Consider the following 19,339-nt stretch of genomic DNA (forward strand, 5'->3'; position numbering starts at 1 on the left):
TCTTCACCCCGCCCTTAGTGCGGTCGCGGATCAATATTTCGAGTTGTTACAAACGGAATGACTAGGTTAGTATACCCCCTCCTATGGTGGTGGGTATAAAAAGTAAAAACGTGCTAAGTTCGGCTGGGCGGATTCTCGTTGTAAGCAGAAACAAAAAAAAAAAAAGGATAATGGGAGGTCATAACAAGAATTCCCCATTGGGTTTTTTTAAATGGTAGCATAAGAATCGCGTCCTCTAGAGCCTTGAGAAGTATATTCGGGATATAGGTTTATATTGGAGCTATATAAGGTTTAGAACCGATTGGGGCCAAATTTGTACATCTGTTGGATGTCATAGGAAAGGTCAAGGTGCGAACTTTCATCCAAATCGAATAGGAGTTGCGGTCTATAGCGGTTTAAGAAGTGTATTTTGGAGATCGGTTTATATGGGAGCTATATCAGGCTTTTGATCGATTGAACCATACTTTGTCCATTGATTTGAGGTCATACGAAAAAATTTCAGCCAAATCATAAAAGAATCGCGTCCTCTAGAGCCTCAAGAAGTATATTCGGGAGATCTGTTTATATGGAAGCTATATAAGGTTAAGAACGGTTTGGGGCCAATTTTGTACATCTGTTGGATGTCATAGGAAAAGTCAAGGTGCGAACTTTCAGCCAAATCGAATAAGAGTTGCGGCCTACAGCGGCTTAAAAAGTATTATTTGGAGATCGCTTTATATGGGAGCTACAACAAGCTGGGTTCGATTGAAACATACTTGGTCCATCGGTTTGAGGCCATACGAAAAGTCATCGTGCAAAATTTCAGCCAAATCGGATAAGAGCCTCTAGAGGCTCAAGAAGTATATTCGGGAGATCGTTTCATATGGGAGCTATATCTTAGCGTGGAGCGGGAGGCCATCGTAGCGCAGAGGTTAGCATGTCCGCCTATGACGCTGAACGCCTGATTTTTAACGGAGGTTTTCCCCTCCTAATGCTGGCAACATTTGTGAGGTACTATGCCATGTAAAACTTCTCTCCAAAGTGGTGTCGCACTGCGGCATGCCGTTCGGACTCGGCTATAAAAAGGAGGCCCCTTGTCATTGAGCCCATCTTTGAATCGGACTGCACTCATTGATATGTGAGAAGTTTGCTCCTGTTCCTTAGTGGAATGTTCATGGGCAAAATTTGCAATTTATTCCAAATATAAGGCGCCCAGCTTTACTCCTTCGGAAGTTAGAGTGCTTTCAATAGACGAATGGACGGATAGACAGACGGACGGACATGGCTAGATCGACTTAAAATGTCATAGCGATCTTTTATATATATTTTATGAGGTCTAGACGAATATTTCGAGGTGTTACCAATGGAAAGTCGAAATTAATATGCCCCCATGCTGTGGTGGAGGGTATAAAAAATAAGCAAATCGCAACAATAGTGTGATTTGAGTATTTTTATACCCACCACCGGAGGATGGGGGTATATTCATTTCGTCATTCCGTTTGCAACACATTGAAATATCCATTTCCGACTCTACAAAGCATTAATAATTATCGTAAAAATCTAAAACAAAATGGCCATGTCCGTCCATCTGTCCGTCTATTTGTAGAAATCACGCTATGGGCTTTAAAAATAGAGATATTGAGCTAAAACTTTGCACAGATTCTTTTATGGACCATGGACAGGTTAAGTTCGAAGATGGGCTATATCGGACTATATCTTGATATAGGTCCCATATAACTCGATATAACTGCTATGGGTTCATAAATGAGGCATTTCTCACCTGATTATGACTAAAAGTGGTTAACATATATACCCAGGGTGGTGGGTATCCAAAGTTCGGCCGCACCTTTTACTCGTTTCTCTCTCTAAGTAAATTGCAATGCATTCACTTTTTGTTGCAATCTCCCTTTCTTTCATTCGATATTATTTTTCAATCAAAAACTTTATATCAATATTTTGCTTTTACCATTGCAGAAATAAACTCCAACTGCAGTTAACAAAACTTCAGCAATTGGATTTAAAATGGCATTCTCAACCAGGAGAATACTCTGGACTACGCCACAATAAGCAAAAAAAAAAAAAAAAAACATTCAAATTGAAAACTATTTTCCAATATCTATAAAGAAAAACAAACTCTAAAAAAAAGGGAAAATTGCCAAAGTTCAAAAAACAGTAAGTGTGTCCTTTTGTGAAAAAATGCCTAAAACTGATTCACAATTGCTCAAGTATGTAAAGCATCAAAATGTGGCTTAAGTTCAAAAATGTTGCCACATTTGTAATTGAAACGTTTCATTTGTTGCTATTAACTCTAATACTGGGCCATACATTCCATGTTAAGCAAATTGACGATTTGTTCGTTATGGCTTCCACAATAACCACCATCAGGACAACGACGCCGCTAGCAACAGCCCATCCAGCAAGTTCATCGACAAGTCTGCACGGTTCCCATCATCATCGTCATCCAGCAGTTGGAGCAGCTACAACAACATTCTCACAATCCCCAGTGACATCGTTAGCAACTGCCACCACATCACGACTAGCTCTAAATGCAGCAGGAAGTGGTGCGGCAACATCATTGCTGTCGTTATCAACATTGCCACTGCCGTCACAGTCCTCATCGACAGCTTACACATCGCTGTGGGAAACTGCAACAACACTAACAACAAATGCATCCAAATTACTCAATTTAACTCCCAACACAGCTGATGCAATAACGGGTAAGTACACCAACCAGCCAACCAGCCAACCAACCATGCAGTGTTTTTTGGCCATTAAGGCTACAGTGACTTTAAAGGGTATTTAAGAGAAACCGTATAAGGCACCCACAAAGTCTAGATAGATAAATTCCCTTCCTGTTGAAATGGAAACTTTCTTACCATGCTGCATACTTTGATATAAAAACTAAATTTTCTCTATAAATTTGCTTTACTAAGAAAAATTCCATCGCAATTTGGATTACATAGAACATTTCATAAAGTTTTGGGGAAAAGTTTGACGACTAAGTCCCAGACAGTCGTTTTACGAAGAAAAATTCTATCGAAATTTAGGTTACATAGAAAATTTCATAAAAGTTTTGTGGAAATGTGTGACGGCAAAGTCCCAGACGGTGCAAAATTTCAGCCAAATCGGACAAAAATTGCGGCTTGTAAGGTCTAAGGAATTCCAATCCGGAGATCGGTTTGTATGGGAGCTCTATCAGGTTACAGACCGATTTGAAACCTACTTGGCACAGTTGTTGGCAGTCATAACGCAACACTATGTGCAAAGTTGTAGCTTAATCGGACAAAAACTGTGGCTTGTGAGGGCTCAAGAAGTCAAATCGGCAGATCGGTTTATGTGGGAGCTATATCAGGTTATAGACCGATTTGAGCCGTACTTGGCACCAGCATAGGAAACCGTAGCAGAACACCGCATGCAAAATTTCAGCCAAATCGGACAAAATGTATGGCTTGTAAGGGCTCAAGAAGTCAAATCATGAGATCGGTTTATATGGGAGCTATATCAGATTATAGACCGATTTGAGCCGTACATAATACAGTTGTTGGAAGTCATAACAAACCACTATGAGCAAAATTTTAGGCAAATTGGACAAAAATTGCGGCTTCCAGCGGCTCAAAAAGTCAAATTTGGGAGATCGGTTTATATGGGAGCTATATCCAAATCTGAACTGATATGGCCCATTTGCAATCCCAAACGATTTACATCAATAAGAAGTATATGTGCAAAATTTCAAGCGGCATACTCTACGAGTTCGACCGCTATCGTGATTTCGACGGACGGACGAACGGACGGCCATGGCAAGATCAACTCAGATGGTCGAGACCATCAATAATATACATATATACTTTGTAGGGTTAATGAGGGAATATTTCGAGGTGTTACAAACAGAATGACTAGATTAGTATACCCCTATCATATGGTGGTGGGTAAAAAAAGTCCATTAAAATTTGGGTTACAAAGCAAATTTGAAAACAATTTTTTGGAAATAATTGATGACTAAGTCCCAGACGGTCGTTTTTATACCCACCACCGAAGGATGGGGGTATATTCCTTTTGTCATTCCGTTCATTCCGTCACATCGAAATATCCATTTCCGACCCTATAAAGTATATATATTCTTGATCAGCGTAAAAATCTAAGACCATCTAGACATGTCCGTCCGTCTGTCCTTCTGTTGAAATCACGCTACAGTCTTTAAAAATAGAGATATTGAGCTGAAATTTTGCACAGATTCTTTGTTTGTCCATAAGCAGGTTAAGTTCGAAAATATAGACCGATCCGGCGATTTAAGATCTTAGAAATTTGGGACAGTGAGTTGTGTTAGGCCCTTCGACATTCTTCGTCAATTTGGCTCAGATAGGTCCAGACTTGGATATAGCTGCCATATAGACCGATCTCTGGATTTAGGGTCCTGGGCCCATAACGGACGCATTTATTGCCCGATTTTGCCAAATTTTGGAATAGAGAATTGTGTTAGATCCTTCCATATAGTTTTTTAATTTGGCTTTGATTGGTCCAGGTTGGGATATAGCTGCCATATAGACCGATCTCCCGATTTAGGGTCTTGGGCCCATTAAAGACGCATTTATTGTCCAATCTCGCCGAAATTTGGGATAGCGAGTTGTGACAGGCCCTTCGATATTCCTATTAAATTTTCCCCAGATCGGTTCAGATTTGGATATAGCTGCCATATAGACCGATCTCTCGATTTAAGGTTTTGGGCCCATAAAAGGCGTATTTATTGTCCAATGTCGCCGAAATTTGGGACAGTAAGTTGTGTTAGACCTTTCGACATCCTTCGTCAATTTGGTCCAGATCGGTACAGATTTGGATATAGCTGCCATATAGACCGATCCTCCGATTTTGGGTCTTAGGCCCACAAAAGCCACATTTATTATCCGATTTTTCTAAAATTTGGGACAGTGAGTTGTGCTAGGCCCTTCGACATCCTCTGTCAATTTGGCACAGATCGGTTCAGGTTTGGATATAGCTGCCATATAGACCGATCCTCCGATTTAGGGTCTTAGGCCCACAAAAGCCACATTTATTATCCGATTTTGCTGAAATTTGGGGTAGTGAGTTGTGCTAGGCCCTTTAATATTCCTCATAAATTTTGTGCAGATCGGTCCAGATTTGGATATAGCTGCCATATAGACCGATCCTCCGCTTTAGGGTCTTAGGCCCATAAAAGCCTTATTTATTATCCGATTTTGCTAAAATTTGGGGCAGTGAGTTGTGCTAGGCCCTTCGACATCCTTCGTCAATTTGGCCCAAATCGGTTCAGATTTGGATATAGCTGTCATATAGACCGATCCTCCGATTGAGGGTCTTAGGTCCATAAAAGCCACATCTATTATCCGATTTTGCTGAAATTTGGGGCAGTGAGTTGTGCTAGGCCCTTTGATATACCTCATAAATTTGGTGCAGATCGGTTCAGATTTGGATATAGCTGCCATATAGACGGATCCTCCGATTTAGGGTCTTAGGCCCATAAAAGCCACATTTATTATCTGATTTTGCTGAAATTTGGGACAGTGAGTTTTGTAAGGCCCTTCGATATCTTTCGTTAATTTGGCCCAGATCGATTCAGACTTGGATATAGCTGCCATATAGACCGGTCTCTCGGTTTTAGGTTTTGGGGCCATAAAAGGCTAATTTATTGTCCGATTTCGCCGAAATTTGGGATAATGAGTTCAGTTAGGCCCTTCGAAACTTGGCCCAAATCGGTTCAGATATAGACCGATATCTCGATTGAAAGTTTTGGCCCCATAAAAGGCGCATTTATAATCCGATTTCACACAGCGACTTATGTTAGGCTTTTCGAAATCCGTGTCGTATGCAAATCGGTTTATTTTTAGATAAAGTACTTAAAAGGCCAATATTTTGTTAAACACAATTGAACAATGACTTGTACTTATAGATATTTGGTCCAAATCGGAACATATTTTGATGTAACTGCTATGGGAGAAAAGGTATATAATTTTCACCGGATTTCGATGAAAGGTGGCTTACGTATATTCCCGAGGTGTTGGGTATCCAAAGTTCGGCCCGGCCAAACTTAATGCCTTTTTACTTGTTTTTTTTTTTTTTTTCATTTCCTTGGTTCAAAGCATTTATTAGAATTTGAAGTTTACACACTCAGCCTTTCTGTTCTTGGTATCATGTAAAGCCTATGTAGTTAGGTTATCTATCGTGGCATCCATCTTTTCTTTGGCGAAACTGACAAAGAAGCCCCTGAGTCAGGGCACAGGCGTCCTTTCTTTGCGCTTTCTTCATATTTCGCACACGTAGTTCTGCCATTGCCCCTTATACACAGAATCCTCTGAGTCATTGTCTACGCGAGAGAACCACGTCCCATTGACTATCCGAGCCAGCACATGTGCCACCGAGCCATAGATCACACATTCGCTCTATTCACTTACACTAACAACCACTGAGCCATTGTTCAGGCGTTGATTTCATCCACCTACAGCCGCGCCCCAGTGCCTAAGTCCTTTAAATCTCAGTCACGGAATCCGGTCGTCACATCGTCGCAAGTGTGTCGTCTGTAAGACCCGAAATCCCTAGAAACCTCAAATTTTACAATATTTTGAGTTCATGGGATCCTGCCATATCTTAAAGCTCTCAAATCCTTATTTTGAATAAACTTTAGCACTTCACCATTATGGACACAATAATTATTTTGTCACATTAAAATTTTAACCAAACGTGAAACACCACTGCATAAATAGAAAGCAATTTTGTGGTAACCAAATACTCCCAGAGTATTCTTTCCCAGAAATTTCATTAAGCTCATGCTGGGAAAATTCGAATTTTAGGAAAACACACAAAATCACATTTGAAGCATTTAAGAATATGCTTTCCCAAGTTCATTGGAAATTGTTAGCGTCTGCCTTGAGACGACGGAATATTTTTTCGAATACTTAATTGGTTTCTGATGAAAATAAAGCATTACACAACTCAGCCCAGCAGACATGGAGAAATGTAGGGAAAGAGTTACACTTCATGAACAGTTGATGTGTGAATAACTTGTTAATAATGAAAAATTGTAGCTGCTTTAAAATAATCATTGGTATCAAGTTAAAATGGGCTAAAGTCGTGCAAAGCCGACCTTTCGATGCCCTAGATCACATTGGGTTTGCATGTTAAGTCGTTGAAATTAAAATTTGTTTAAATTTGAAATGAAGAAATAATTTTGATTTTTCCGGCAGTCGGCATACGGATATATAGCGCCTTGGTGTAAACCCCAATCCCGTCCCAGACTCCATCTTAGATTAATCAATGAACAATGAGGTTTCATCCTCCACAAATCCAATAGTGTCTACATCTGATTACTTAGTTCAAACTTTGTTAAACAGTTTGAAAGTCAAACAAGTAAAAAGGCATTGAGTTCATCCGGGACGAACTTTAGATACCCATGGGGTATATATGATATTCACCTTTCGTCATAACCCATTGCACCTATATTTCAATATGATCCGATTTGGACCAACTCGGCACGGACGCCGAGTGGTCTAATAAATACAATTCACTGTTCAAGTTGCTAAAACACAATATATAGGTCAATATGGCAGCTATATCAAAATATACTCCGATCTGAACCATAATCAACATGGGTCACCATACCAAATTTCAGTCAAATCGGATAATGTGTGCGTCTTTTATGGGCCCAACACCTTAAAACAGGGTATTGCTCTGTATGCCAGCCATATCCTATTATAGACCAACTAGCTGCTTCCGGACCGCTCTGCTGTGCTTCATTAGCACCACGCGAAAAATAAGTTTCTTACCTACTACCATATGTATCTCCAAAGTACAATTTGTTTATCTACTACCAAATTCCTTTTATTGAACCCCATATAGCCATGATAGACAATTATTCACATTTTGGAGGTTTTTTGGGGGGTAGGCAATCTCCTATCACTTGATTCTCATTTTTAATAGCATGATCGTAATCTACTCTCGAAAACCTTTTATATGAGTCCCATATTGTCATGATGGTCTATTATACCCACTTGGGATGGTTTTGGGGCGGTACCCTGGTACTCTACTCCGGAAAACCTTTTATCTGGGTCCCAAACGGTACCGATCGGTTCACTTTTGAGTTTGGGCGGTTTTGGGCTTGGGACGGCTTCCTAGACACTTGGATCCAATTTTTAATATCATATTCATACTCTACTCTCGAATACCTTTCATTGGGTCCTGTATTGTCCCTATCGGTCCACTTTTTATTTTGGGCGGTACTCTTTGGGCGACGCCCTAAAAACTTGGATTCAACTTTTTACCCATATTCGTATTCTACTCCCGATAACCTTTCACTTGAGTCCCATGATTGTTGGTATTTGTGGAGTGGTTTGGGCGTTGGACGGCTCGCTAGGTACTTGCAACCAATTTTAAATATCACCTTCATACTGTACTCCCCATACTGTACGTTCTATTTGAGTCCCATAGAGTCCAGATCGGTCCACTTTTGATTTTGGGCGCTACTTTTAACACGGTTTGGGCCTGGAGCGGCCTCCTAAGTACTTGGGACCAATTTTTAATACCATATTCGTATTAAACTCCCAAATACCTTTCATTTGAGTCCCATATTGTCCCAAACGGTGAATATGTCCTGGTGGGGTGTTTTCGAGGGTGGAGAGGCCCCTCTACTTTTAAATAACTTTCATTTGGTGAGGAGGCCCCTCAGGCAACAAGGAAAACGCTTTTATATCAGATGTATACTCTACTTTTAAATACCTATGGGTATCAAAACCATATTGCCCAAAGCGGTTAAAGTGTCCTGTTGGGTGGTGTTTTTTTTTTTTTTTTGTGGGGGGGGGGGGTATTCCCCCCGACACTTATGGTGACATTTTAATGCCAAGTGCGCACTCTTCTCTTAACGTTCATTTGATACCCATATTGTCCCAATCGGTAATCTTGTTGAGGATATACTCGCAGATTTCTATTCTACTTTTAAATACCATTAATTTGATACCCATATTGCACAAAGCGGTTAAAGTGTCCTGTTGGGTGGTGTTTTTGGGGGGGGTGGGGGACCCCCACAACACTTATGGTGAGATTTTAATGCAAAATTCGTACTCTACTCTTAAATACCTTTCATTTGATACCTATATTGACCCAATTGGTAAACATGTCCGTTCGGTTGGATTTTAGAATGGGGCGTCCCCCTAGATTATTTGACCCCAAGGTTGTATACCAATTTGGTGTTTTTGGAGTACCATAAGGCGTCATGCAAAATTTCGCTTAAATCGGTGCACCCATCTCCGAGATCTGGTGTTTTTGAAAACGGCGGTATGGGGGAGGGTCCAATTCTTATCCGATTGCAATGAAATTTTGCACGACGTGTTTCGCTATGACTTCCAACACCTGTGCTAAATCTGGTTAAAATCGGTCAATAACCTGATATTACTGCCATATAAACCGATCTTGGGACTTAACTTCTTGAGCCCCAGAAGGCGCAATTCTTATCCGATTTGGCTGAGATTTTGCACGTGGTGTGACTGAACTGTCCTAAGTATGTTTCAAATCGGTTCATAAGCTGATATAGCTGCCATATAAACCGATCTTGGGTCTTGACTTCTTGAGCCTCTTGAGGGTGCAATTCTTATCCGATTGGAATGAAATTTCGCACGACGTGTTTCGCTATGACTTCCAACAACTGTGTTGAGTATGTTTGAAATCGGTCCATAACCTGATATAGCTGCCATATAAACCGATCTTGGGTCTTGACTTCTTGAGCCTCTAGAGGTCGCAATTCTTATCCGACTGGAATGAAATTTTGCACGACGTGTTTCCCTATGACTTCCAACAACTGTGTTGAGTATGTTTGAAATCGGTCCATAACCTGATATAGCTGCCATATAAACCGATCTTGGGTCTTGACTTCTTGAGCCTCTAAAGGGCGCAATTCTTATCCGATTGGAATGAAATTGTGACCGAAGTATTTTGTTATGATATTCAGCATGTGTGCTAATTATGGTTCAATGAAATTGTGACCGAAGTATTTTGTTATGATATTCAGCATCTGTGCTAATTTTGGTTCAAATCGATCCATAACCTGATATAGCTGTCATATATACCGATCTGGGGACTTGACTTCTTGAGCTTCTAGAGGGCGCAATTCCTATTAGATTTGGCTGAAATTTAACATGACGTATCTTATTATGACTTTCAATAACTGTGCCAAATGAGGTTCAAATCGGTTCATAACCTGATATAGCTGCCATATAAACCGACTTCTTGGGTCTCTAGAGGTCGCAATTATTATCCGATTTGCCTGAAATTTTGTACGACGGATCCTCTCATGACCATCAACATACGTGTTTATTATGGTCTGAATCGGTCTATAGCCTGATACAGCTCCCATATAAATCGATCTCTCTATTTTACTTCTTGAGCCGCCAAAGGGCGCTATTCTTATCCGAATTGGCTGACATTTTACACAGGTCTCCAACATATAATTTAATTGTGGTCCGAAGCGGACCATATGTTAATATCGCTCTAATAGCAAAGCAAATCTTTTCTTCTATTACTGGCTAGTAAGTTCGCAAGATTCGGCCTGGCCGGAACTCAGCACTTGTTATTTGCGAGTTTTGACGCATGGTATGGTGTAGCATTGATGGCGGCGTATCACAGCGTACCACTGGTTTTCAATGGTTGGCTGCTGTAGGCAAATATTTAGCTTTTGTAAGGCTTTCGTACATAATGCATGCCAAAAATTGACTTGAATGGCAAACTTAACGATACAGAAGCGAAAAAAACTAAATCCTTTCCATTTGATTTTCCATACAATTGTTTAATGGAAACTTAAAATTATGCCCTTAGTTATGTAAATTTTTTCACTCGATTTCTTTAGCGAATTGCGAAACAGCATACATAATTAATTCATTTTAATACAATAAAGACAGTATTAATATTGCACAAAAACAAAAAACATTCAATCAATGTATGTTTGTGTTTTTTTATACGTGTTTACATGCATGTCTACTAGATTTATTAGGCTGTAATCAAATTCTGTATGGGCTGTTCGTAAATGGAGCGAGCTGTAGCAGTGGTTAACATGTCGGCCCCTGGCTCCTTTCGCCTGGGTTCGAAGACCCCATAAAGTATATATATTCTTGATCGTCATGACATTTTAAGTCGATCTAGCCATGTCCGTCCGTCTGTCTGTCGAAAGCACGCTTACATAAAGCTCGTCGCTTAAAAGTTCGCAGGAATACTTCTTATTAGTGTAGGTCGGTTGGGATTGTAAATGGGCCATGTTTTGATATGGGGTCTTGATTTCTTGAGCATCTAGAGGACGCAATTCTTATACGATTTGGCTGAGATTTTGGACGTGGTGTTTTGGTATCATTTCCAACAACTGTGCTAAGTATGGTTCAAATCGGTTCATAACCTGATTTAGCTGTCATATAAACCGAGCTTGGGTCTTGCCTTCTTGAGACACTAGAGGGCGCAAGTCTCACCCGATTTGCCTGAATTATAGCATGAAGTGTTTTGTACTGATTTCCGACAACTGTATGGTTCAAATCGGTTCATAACCTGATACAGTTGCCATATAAACCGATCTTGGATCTTGACTTTGGCGTTGGCTGAAATTTTGTACAACGGCCTTCAACATACGTGTTCAATATGATCTTAATCGATCTATAGCCTGATAGAGCTCCCATATAAACCGATCTCTCCGAATATGCCGCATGAGCCCCTACAAGGCGCAATTCTTATCTGAATTGACTGAATTTTTACCCAATGGCTTCTACTATGGTCTTCAACATTCAATTTACTGATGGTCCGAACCGACCTATAACTTGATATATCTTCAATAGCATAACAATTATTTTCCATTATTCTTTGTTTGCCTAAAAAGAGATACCGCGCATAGAGCTCGACAATTGCGATCCATGGTGGAGGCTATATAAGATTCGGCCCGGCCGAACTTAGCGCGCTCTTACTTTTCTTAACTCAAATAACTTACATTTTTGCTCCACATTGCCATGGTCGATAAACTTGTCTTCTTTGGTTGGTGTTTTGGGAGAGGGGCTGTCCCCAAATACTTTTTTCCCACATTTAGCTAAAAGATTTGTATTCCAATCCCAAATACCTCCTATTTGAGCCCCATATTGCAATGGTCAGCAAATACGACCTATTTAGGAGGTGTCAAGAGGATGGGATGGAATGTTGATCAGATTCGTGCTCTACTCTCCAACACCTTTCATTTGAGCCTAATATTGCTATTGTCTCCAATTTGGCCTCGGTGTGGGGTTTTTTGGTGGAGGGGCGGCACCTTAAACACTTGTTCCCACAATTGGATATCAGATTCGTATTCTACTCTCAAATACCTTTTATTTGAGCCCCATAATGCCATGGTCGATAAATATGTCCGATTTTGGGGGAGTTTCGAGGGCTGGGGTCCCAAATAATTGGTCCCACAATGGGATATCAGTTACGTTTATAATGCTTAAATACCTTGCATTTGAGTCCAATTAGTGTTTGTATATATTCGATGGGATTTGGGGGTTAACAAATTTTTGTGTTTACTACTTAAGAGGGCCTACAAAATTTCGCTTAAATCGCACCACCCATCTTTGAGATATGGCGTTTCTGAAAATTAAAGTAAGGGGGAGGGTCCGCCGCCCGTTCAGATATCAAAAATGTAGTATCCTAGCCATCTGTTGGAATCACGATAGCGTCGAACGCGTAAAGCTAGCCGCTTGAAATTTTGCACTGGTAATGACTATTGATGTAGGTCATTGGGGATTGCAATGGGCCATATCGGTTCAGATTTGGATATAGCTCCCATAAAAACCAGTCTCCCGATTTGATTTCTTGAGCCCCTCGAAGTCGCAATTTTTGTCCGATGTGGCTGTTCTGTTATGACAACAGCTGTGCCAAGTACGGTCCGAATCGGTCTATGACCTGATATAGCTCCCATAGAAACCGATATCCCGATTTGTCTTCTTGAGCCCCTACAAGCCGAAATTTTTGTCGGATTTGGATTATATTTTGCACATAGCGTACTGTTATATATATATATATAGCTTTCATATAAACCGATCTCCCGATTTGACTTCTCGAGCCCTTAAGAGCCGGAATTTTTGACAGGTTTTTCTGAAATTCTGCATTTGGTATCCGGTCCGAATCGGCCTATAACCTGATATAGCTCCCACTTCAACCGAAGACCCGATTTGATTCCTTGAGCTCTTACCAGCCATAACGGAACACTGGTTAAGAAACCAGCCATAACGGAACACTGGTTAAAGATTCGTAGGTCCTTCTTGTGTCTATCCCAATTTGGGGGTAAAAAGTGTACTCTCCTACAAAGACCTTTTATTGCTGTCCTATTCTATCCTGATCGACCTTCATATATTTTTTTTTAATATTTTTGTTTCGGGTAGGATGGGGGGAGGGGGATTGCCCTCTGACACGTCCTTTCATTTGAATAAAATATATTCTCGATCGTCCTACATGGCAATTTGGTGTTGTTTTTATTAGGAGAAGAGGGTCCGTTCCCCCTACGCTAAGACCCAAAAGAGAATTTAATTGAGTCCTTTATTGTCGCGAGTCCTTTATTGGACGACTCTAGGAACATATACCTTTCATAATGGTCTAATATACCCACTTGGGACGGTTTGGTTTTGAGGCGGCTTGGTAATTACACCAAATTTTTAATATTCGATAATTTTACACGTACTTAACTCTCGAGTACCTTTCACTGGAGTCCCATATGGTCACGGTCGGTTTACTTTTGATTTAGGGCGGTACATTTGATGCGGTTTTGGGCTTTTTGACATCATGTTTGTATTGTACACCCGAAAACCTTTCATTAGGGTCCCATATTGTCCCGATCGGTCCACTTTAATTTTGGGAGGTTTTGGGCTTGGCACGACTCCCCAGATATTTGGATCCAATTTTTTGTATAATTTGCATACTCTACTCTCGAATATCTTTCATTGGGGTCCAATATTGTCCCGATCGGTCCACTTTTTATTTTGGGCGGTACTCTTGGGGAACGCCCTAGATGTTTGAATCCAATTTGGATTTTTGCCACCATATTCGTATTTTACTACCGAAAGCCTTTCATTTGAGCCCCATATTGTCCCGTTTCGGGCACTTTGATTTTTGGTGGTACTTTTGGGGTGGCACTTGGGCTTGGGACGACCCGCTAGTTACTTGGACCCAATTTTAAATATCATATTCATATTCTACTCGCAAATACCTTTCATTTGAGTGCCATATTTTTCCCTCCACTTTTGATTTTGGGCGCTACTTTTGGAGCGGTTTTGGGCCTGGGCGGCCCAAATACATTTCATTTGAGTTCCATAGTGACCCAACTGGTAAATATGACCTTTTGGGGGCTTCTACGTGGGGGGGAGGCCCCTCTGGCAACAAGGAAAACGCTTTTATATCAGATGTATACTCTACTTTTAAATACCTATGGGTATCAAATCCGTATTGCCCAAAGCGGTAAAAGTGTCCTGTTGGGTGGTGTTTTTGGGGGGTGGGGTACCCCCCCGATACCTAGGATGCCATTTTTATGACAAGTTCGCACTCTACTCTTAAATACCTTTCATTTGATATTCATATTGTCCCAATTGGTAACCCTGTCCGTTCGGGTGGGTTTTGGGATGGGGCGTCCCCCCATGTTATTTGACCCCAAAATGTGTTTTTGGGGTAGCATAAGGTTTCATACAAAATTTCCCTTAAATCGGTGGATTCATCTCTGAGATATGGCTTTTTTTGAAAATGGTGGTAAGGGGGAGGGTCCGCCCCGCCTTCTGACATATGGTCAGATTAACATTGTGGGGTTTATGAGCAATTTTTCAAAGAGTTTCAAAATTATGTTTTTCGAATAGTACATCAATCGTTACAACCTAATAGCTTTTCTTTAATTAAGTCTCCGCCATTCATTAACAGAAAACACATGCTAGATCTCTGCACAAGCATAAGCTTTACTCTACTCTGATATACGGTGCTTGAATGTTTTGGTATTTTATTTATGACTTCATGTGCATGGGTTAGTAATTTTGTGCACATATGCTCATACTCACACCCAGGTACATACAAAATAAACATTTACAAAAGGTACTGTTCGAAAATTCGAGGAAAATGTTTACGTTTTGTATGCATGGCAAAGAACATAAATTATTAATAACAAATCGAAATGTTAAACAAATACCTAGTAGCACTTAAAGATGACAAATAAATAGTTGCAATTCAAATAATATATGTTTTCAATAGAAAAAAAATTTTTAGGTTCAAGTAAATATTTTAAGTAAGTACGTAAAAGTGTGTAAAGTTCGACTGGGTCGAATCTTAGAGGCCATTCACCATGGATTCTGCCAAACATTTATACAAACTTAATTTAGTTGAAGAGCATAATTCTGTTCTCTATACCAAATTTCTGTCAAATCAGCAAAAATTAAAGCTTCTAGGAACCAGGGGACCGGTTTGTACGGGAGCTATATCAGGTTATGGTCCGATTTGAATAGCACAGTAGTTGGAAGTCATAACAAAACACTATCTGCAAAATGTTAGCTAAAACGGACAAAAATTGCGGCTTGTAAGGGCTTACGAAGTCAAATCGGGAGATTGGTTTATATGGGAGCTATATCCGGTTCTAGACTGATTTGGTCCGTACTAGGCACAGTTGTTGAAAGTCATAACGGTACACTACATCCAAAAATTTCAGCCACATCGGACAAAAATTGCGGCTTCCAGAAGCTCAAGAAGTCAAATCGGGAGATCGGTTTATATGGAAGCTATATCAGGTTCTTGACCGATTTGGATCGTACTTGGCACAGTTGTTGGAAGTCATAACAGAATACTATGTGCAAATTTCAGCCAAATCAGACAAAAATTGCGGCTTGCAAGGGCTCAAGAAGTCGAATCGGGAGATCAATTTATAAGGGAGCTATATCAGGTCATGGCCCTATTTGGACCATATTTGCCACTGTTATTGGAAGTCACAGCATAACATTAAGTGCAAAATTTCAGCCCAATTGGACAAAAATTGAAGCTTGTATGACCTGAAGAAGTCAAGCCGGGAGATCGGTTTAAATGGAAGCTATATCGAAATCTGACCCGATGTGGCCGACTTGCAATACCCAACGATCTACATCAATAGTAGGTTATGTTAGGTTAGCTTGAAAAGAGGGTTCGGATATTAATCCGCCCCATGCCACAATGGGCATACATCTAAGCCAGTAATCGGCTTGTTGTGCGCTCTAAATACTAAAATTGTAACTTCGAAAAAGAAAATCGAAGTTGGGAATTCGGTGCTACTTACAAAATCCCTAATTGTTTTCCATGCCACGCCCCTAAGTTGGTTGATGCCTGGTATTGTGTCCCCACCTAATTACAGGTGTCTTTTAGCCGCAAAAGCCGGGCAATGACACAGGAAATGCTCCAAAGTCTCATCATTATCCCCACATGCCTTACACATTCTCACACTTGCCGCTACGATTTTGCATAAGTGAGCGTGTAGTCCTATGTGTCCTCTTATGATACCGAAAGCTTTACTAACCTCTTGCTTGCTTCCTTTAAAAATAAAACATCGTCTTCTCACCATCTGGATCCCCCCATTGGATTTTCGCCGTCCTAAACACGGTTTCGATGTTTGACTATGTTTCCGGCGCATTTGTCGCCCACTCCCTAACTCGGACTGCGTCGACCCGAAAAGTTTCGGGCTAACCAAATTTATTGACGGCAGTCCTCTGGCCTTCACCGCCAAATCGTCTGCCGTGTCAAATCCCCTTATTCCGTTATGGCCCGGCACCCAAGCGATGCGGATTTTGCCATCCTCAGAGAATGCCTTAATCTCCTTCTTACACTGCAAGAATGTCCGTGACCTTACCTTCCTGGTTGTTAGTGCCCTTATGGCAATTGTACTGTCGGTAAAGATGTTCACACTCAACGTCTTCGCGTTAGCACCACACCACTTCACGCATCCCGGGATCGCCCGGATCTCCGCCTGCAGGACCGTATTATGGTTGGGCAGTCTAAAACTGATTTCAGAAACTAGGTTCTCAATGTAGACCCCTAAACCCACTCTGTCCTCTAGCTTTGATCCTTCCGTTTAACATAATTTTTCAAATGGCAATACAAGGGTTCCGTCAATCCAAGACTGTGCCGATGGCAGCAGCAGTGCCTCGAACTCGACTTCAAGGTTCATCTGAGGTATCCGTTGGGAAACCTTTTCCCGTCCAGGTTTCGGTATATTCGCTTCGATTATACCGCGATGGTATGAACTAATCCTATCTTCAACCATTCTTCCATCGCCTTAAGTCTCATAGCCGCAGTGGCTGCCTTACACTTAATCTGTATGTCAATGGGTCGAATATCTGCAATAGTCTCCAGCGCCCTAGTGGGCTTGGTCCTCATAGCTCCGCCTATGCCAAGACAACATGTTCTCTGAGCCTGTTGTATTCGCCGTACGTTGCACTTTTTCTCCAAGCTACTGAGCTGCGCGCAACCTCAATCCATTCTCCAATCGCCTTAAGTCTCATAGCCGCAGTGGCTGCCTCACACTTAATCTGTATGTCAATGGGTGTAATATCTAGAATAGTCTCCAGTGCCCTAGTGGGCGTGGTTCTCATCGCTCCGTCTATGCCAAGACAACATGTGCTCTGAACCTGTTGTATGGTCCTTATGTTGAACTTTCTCTCCATAGCAGTCCACCACACTACCGTGACCGATTTTTGTCTAGGCGGTAAACATTCTACATTGTCAGCATTGATTGTTTCTGTGCTGTGTATTTGTATCCAGATTTTTTTCTTCGTTGTGTCTGAAGAATGTGCTTGCACCAAAGCCATATGTTTGATGTTTCATTCTATGCGAAATTTCGTAATTTGTGCTATCATCTGAAGATATCCATCTTCCTTCTTTTATCTACAAAGTAGACGTTTCTCCTCTCTCTTAATACCTCTCCTTAATCTGAGGGATTGTCTCATTATTATGAAGTCCATCAAAAGCGGTTCAGATTTGTTTTCAAAAACCAATATCGCACAATTTAAGTTTATAGAGTAGATGGAGGGTATTATAAAGTCGTCACCGCCCTACGTTTGCCCACCCCTAGTTAGTTATAGAGTGTATAGCTATGAGTATCAGTCACTTGTAAACAGATACCATACCATACCATACCATACCATACCATACCATACCATACCATACCATACCATACCATACCATACCATACCATACCATACCATACCATACCATACCATACCATACCATACCATACCATACCATACCATACCATACCATACACTAGACCTTTGCATAACCCTCAACTCTTGCAAGCAGTCCTTGAATATTTCAGTATTTATGATTTCATGTGGCTGTGTTAGTAATTGTTTGCACTTTCTCACTCACATAATTACAAACAAACAGACACACCTGTGAAAATAGATTTGCACAGGTCATATGCAAATATTCGAGAAAAATGTTTACTTTTATCCATGATATCTAAATTAAATATGTATGAGTATTGTTTTTATGTGCATGTTGTGCAGCATATAGCTGCACTTGTTCATGTGCATGTGAACCTAGCAATGCATTTTTTTAAGTGAATTATTTTTAGTGCTAAATTTTATTAAATGTTGGTAATTTTTGTTTCCATATACTTTGAAGTTATTGCAAATTGCAAATTTTGCCAATGAACATTCCACTAAGGAATAGGGGCGCACTTCTCACATATCAATGAGAGCAGTCCGATTCAAGTTTTAAGCTCAAAGATAAAGGGCCTTCTTTTTTATAGCCGAGTCCGAACGGCATGCCGCAGTGCGACACCTCTTTGGAGAGAAGTTTTACATGGCATAGTGCCTCACAAATGTTGCCAGCATTAGTAGGGGAAAACCACCGCTGAAATTTTTTTTCTGATGGTCTCGCCAAGATTCGAACCCAGGCGTTCAACGTCATAGGCGGACATGCTAACCTCTGCGCTACGGTAGCCTCCAAGTTATTGTAAGACTAGAAATACAAAAATATTTCGACTTTGGAAGTACACCACCACTGTGGTACAGGGTATTATAAGTTTGATGATTAGTATACCGATCGGCTTAAAATCACTTCCTGATTCGATATTAGCTACGCCCGTCTGAGTTTCCCTCAAAAACCCATGTCCAAACTGAAACTTTAGCAGACGATATGGGAGTGAGAGCTGAGACAACGGAGGACATGTTGAGGCTTTTTATGAAAACCCATTTTCCACAGGATACGACGGGACTCGCGGAGACACTGGTATCTTGGAATAATGACGTTGATCGAAGGTTCATAATTACGGAATTTATGGTGAAGGAATCCTTGAGGAGCTTCAAATCATTTAAGTCACTCGGACCTAATGGAATATTTCCGGCGTTAC

The 19,339-nt window shown here is 40.8% G+C and overlaps 1 protein-coding gene across 1 annotated transcript in view; it reads left to right on the plus strand.

Moving 5' to 3' along the window:
- The window catches only part of LOC106091165 (uncharacterized), a 224,386-nt gene that overhangs the window by 42,117 nt on the left and 162,930 nt on the right, over positions 1-19,339 (plus strand). The window contains exon 3 of the mRNA XM_059368210.1: positions 1,954-2,696. Within this exon, the coding sequence (XP_059224193.1) occupies positions 2,222-2,696 (475 nt within the window). The 5' untranslated portion in view covers positions 1,954-2,221. The remainder of the gene's footprint in view (positions 1-1,953; positions 2,697-19,339) is intronic.

The sequence above is a fragment of the Stomoxys calcitrans genome, chromosome 1, assembly GCF_963082655.1.
Source record: "Stomoxys calcitrans chromosome 1, idStoCalc2.1, whole genome shotgun sequence".
NCBI lineage: Eukaryota > Metazoa > Arthropoda > Insecta > Diptera > Muscidae > Stomoxys > Stomoxys calcitrans.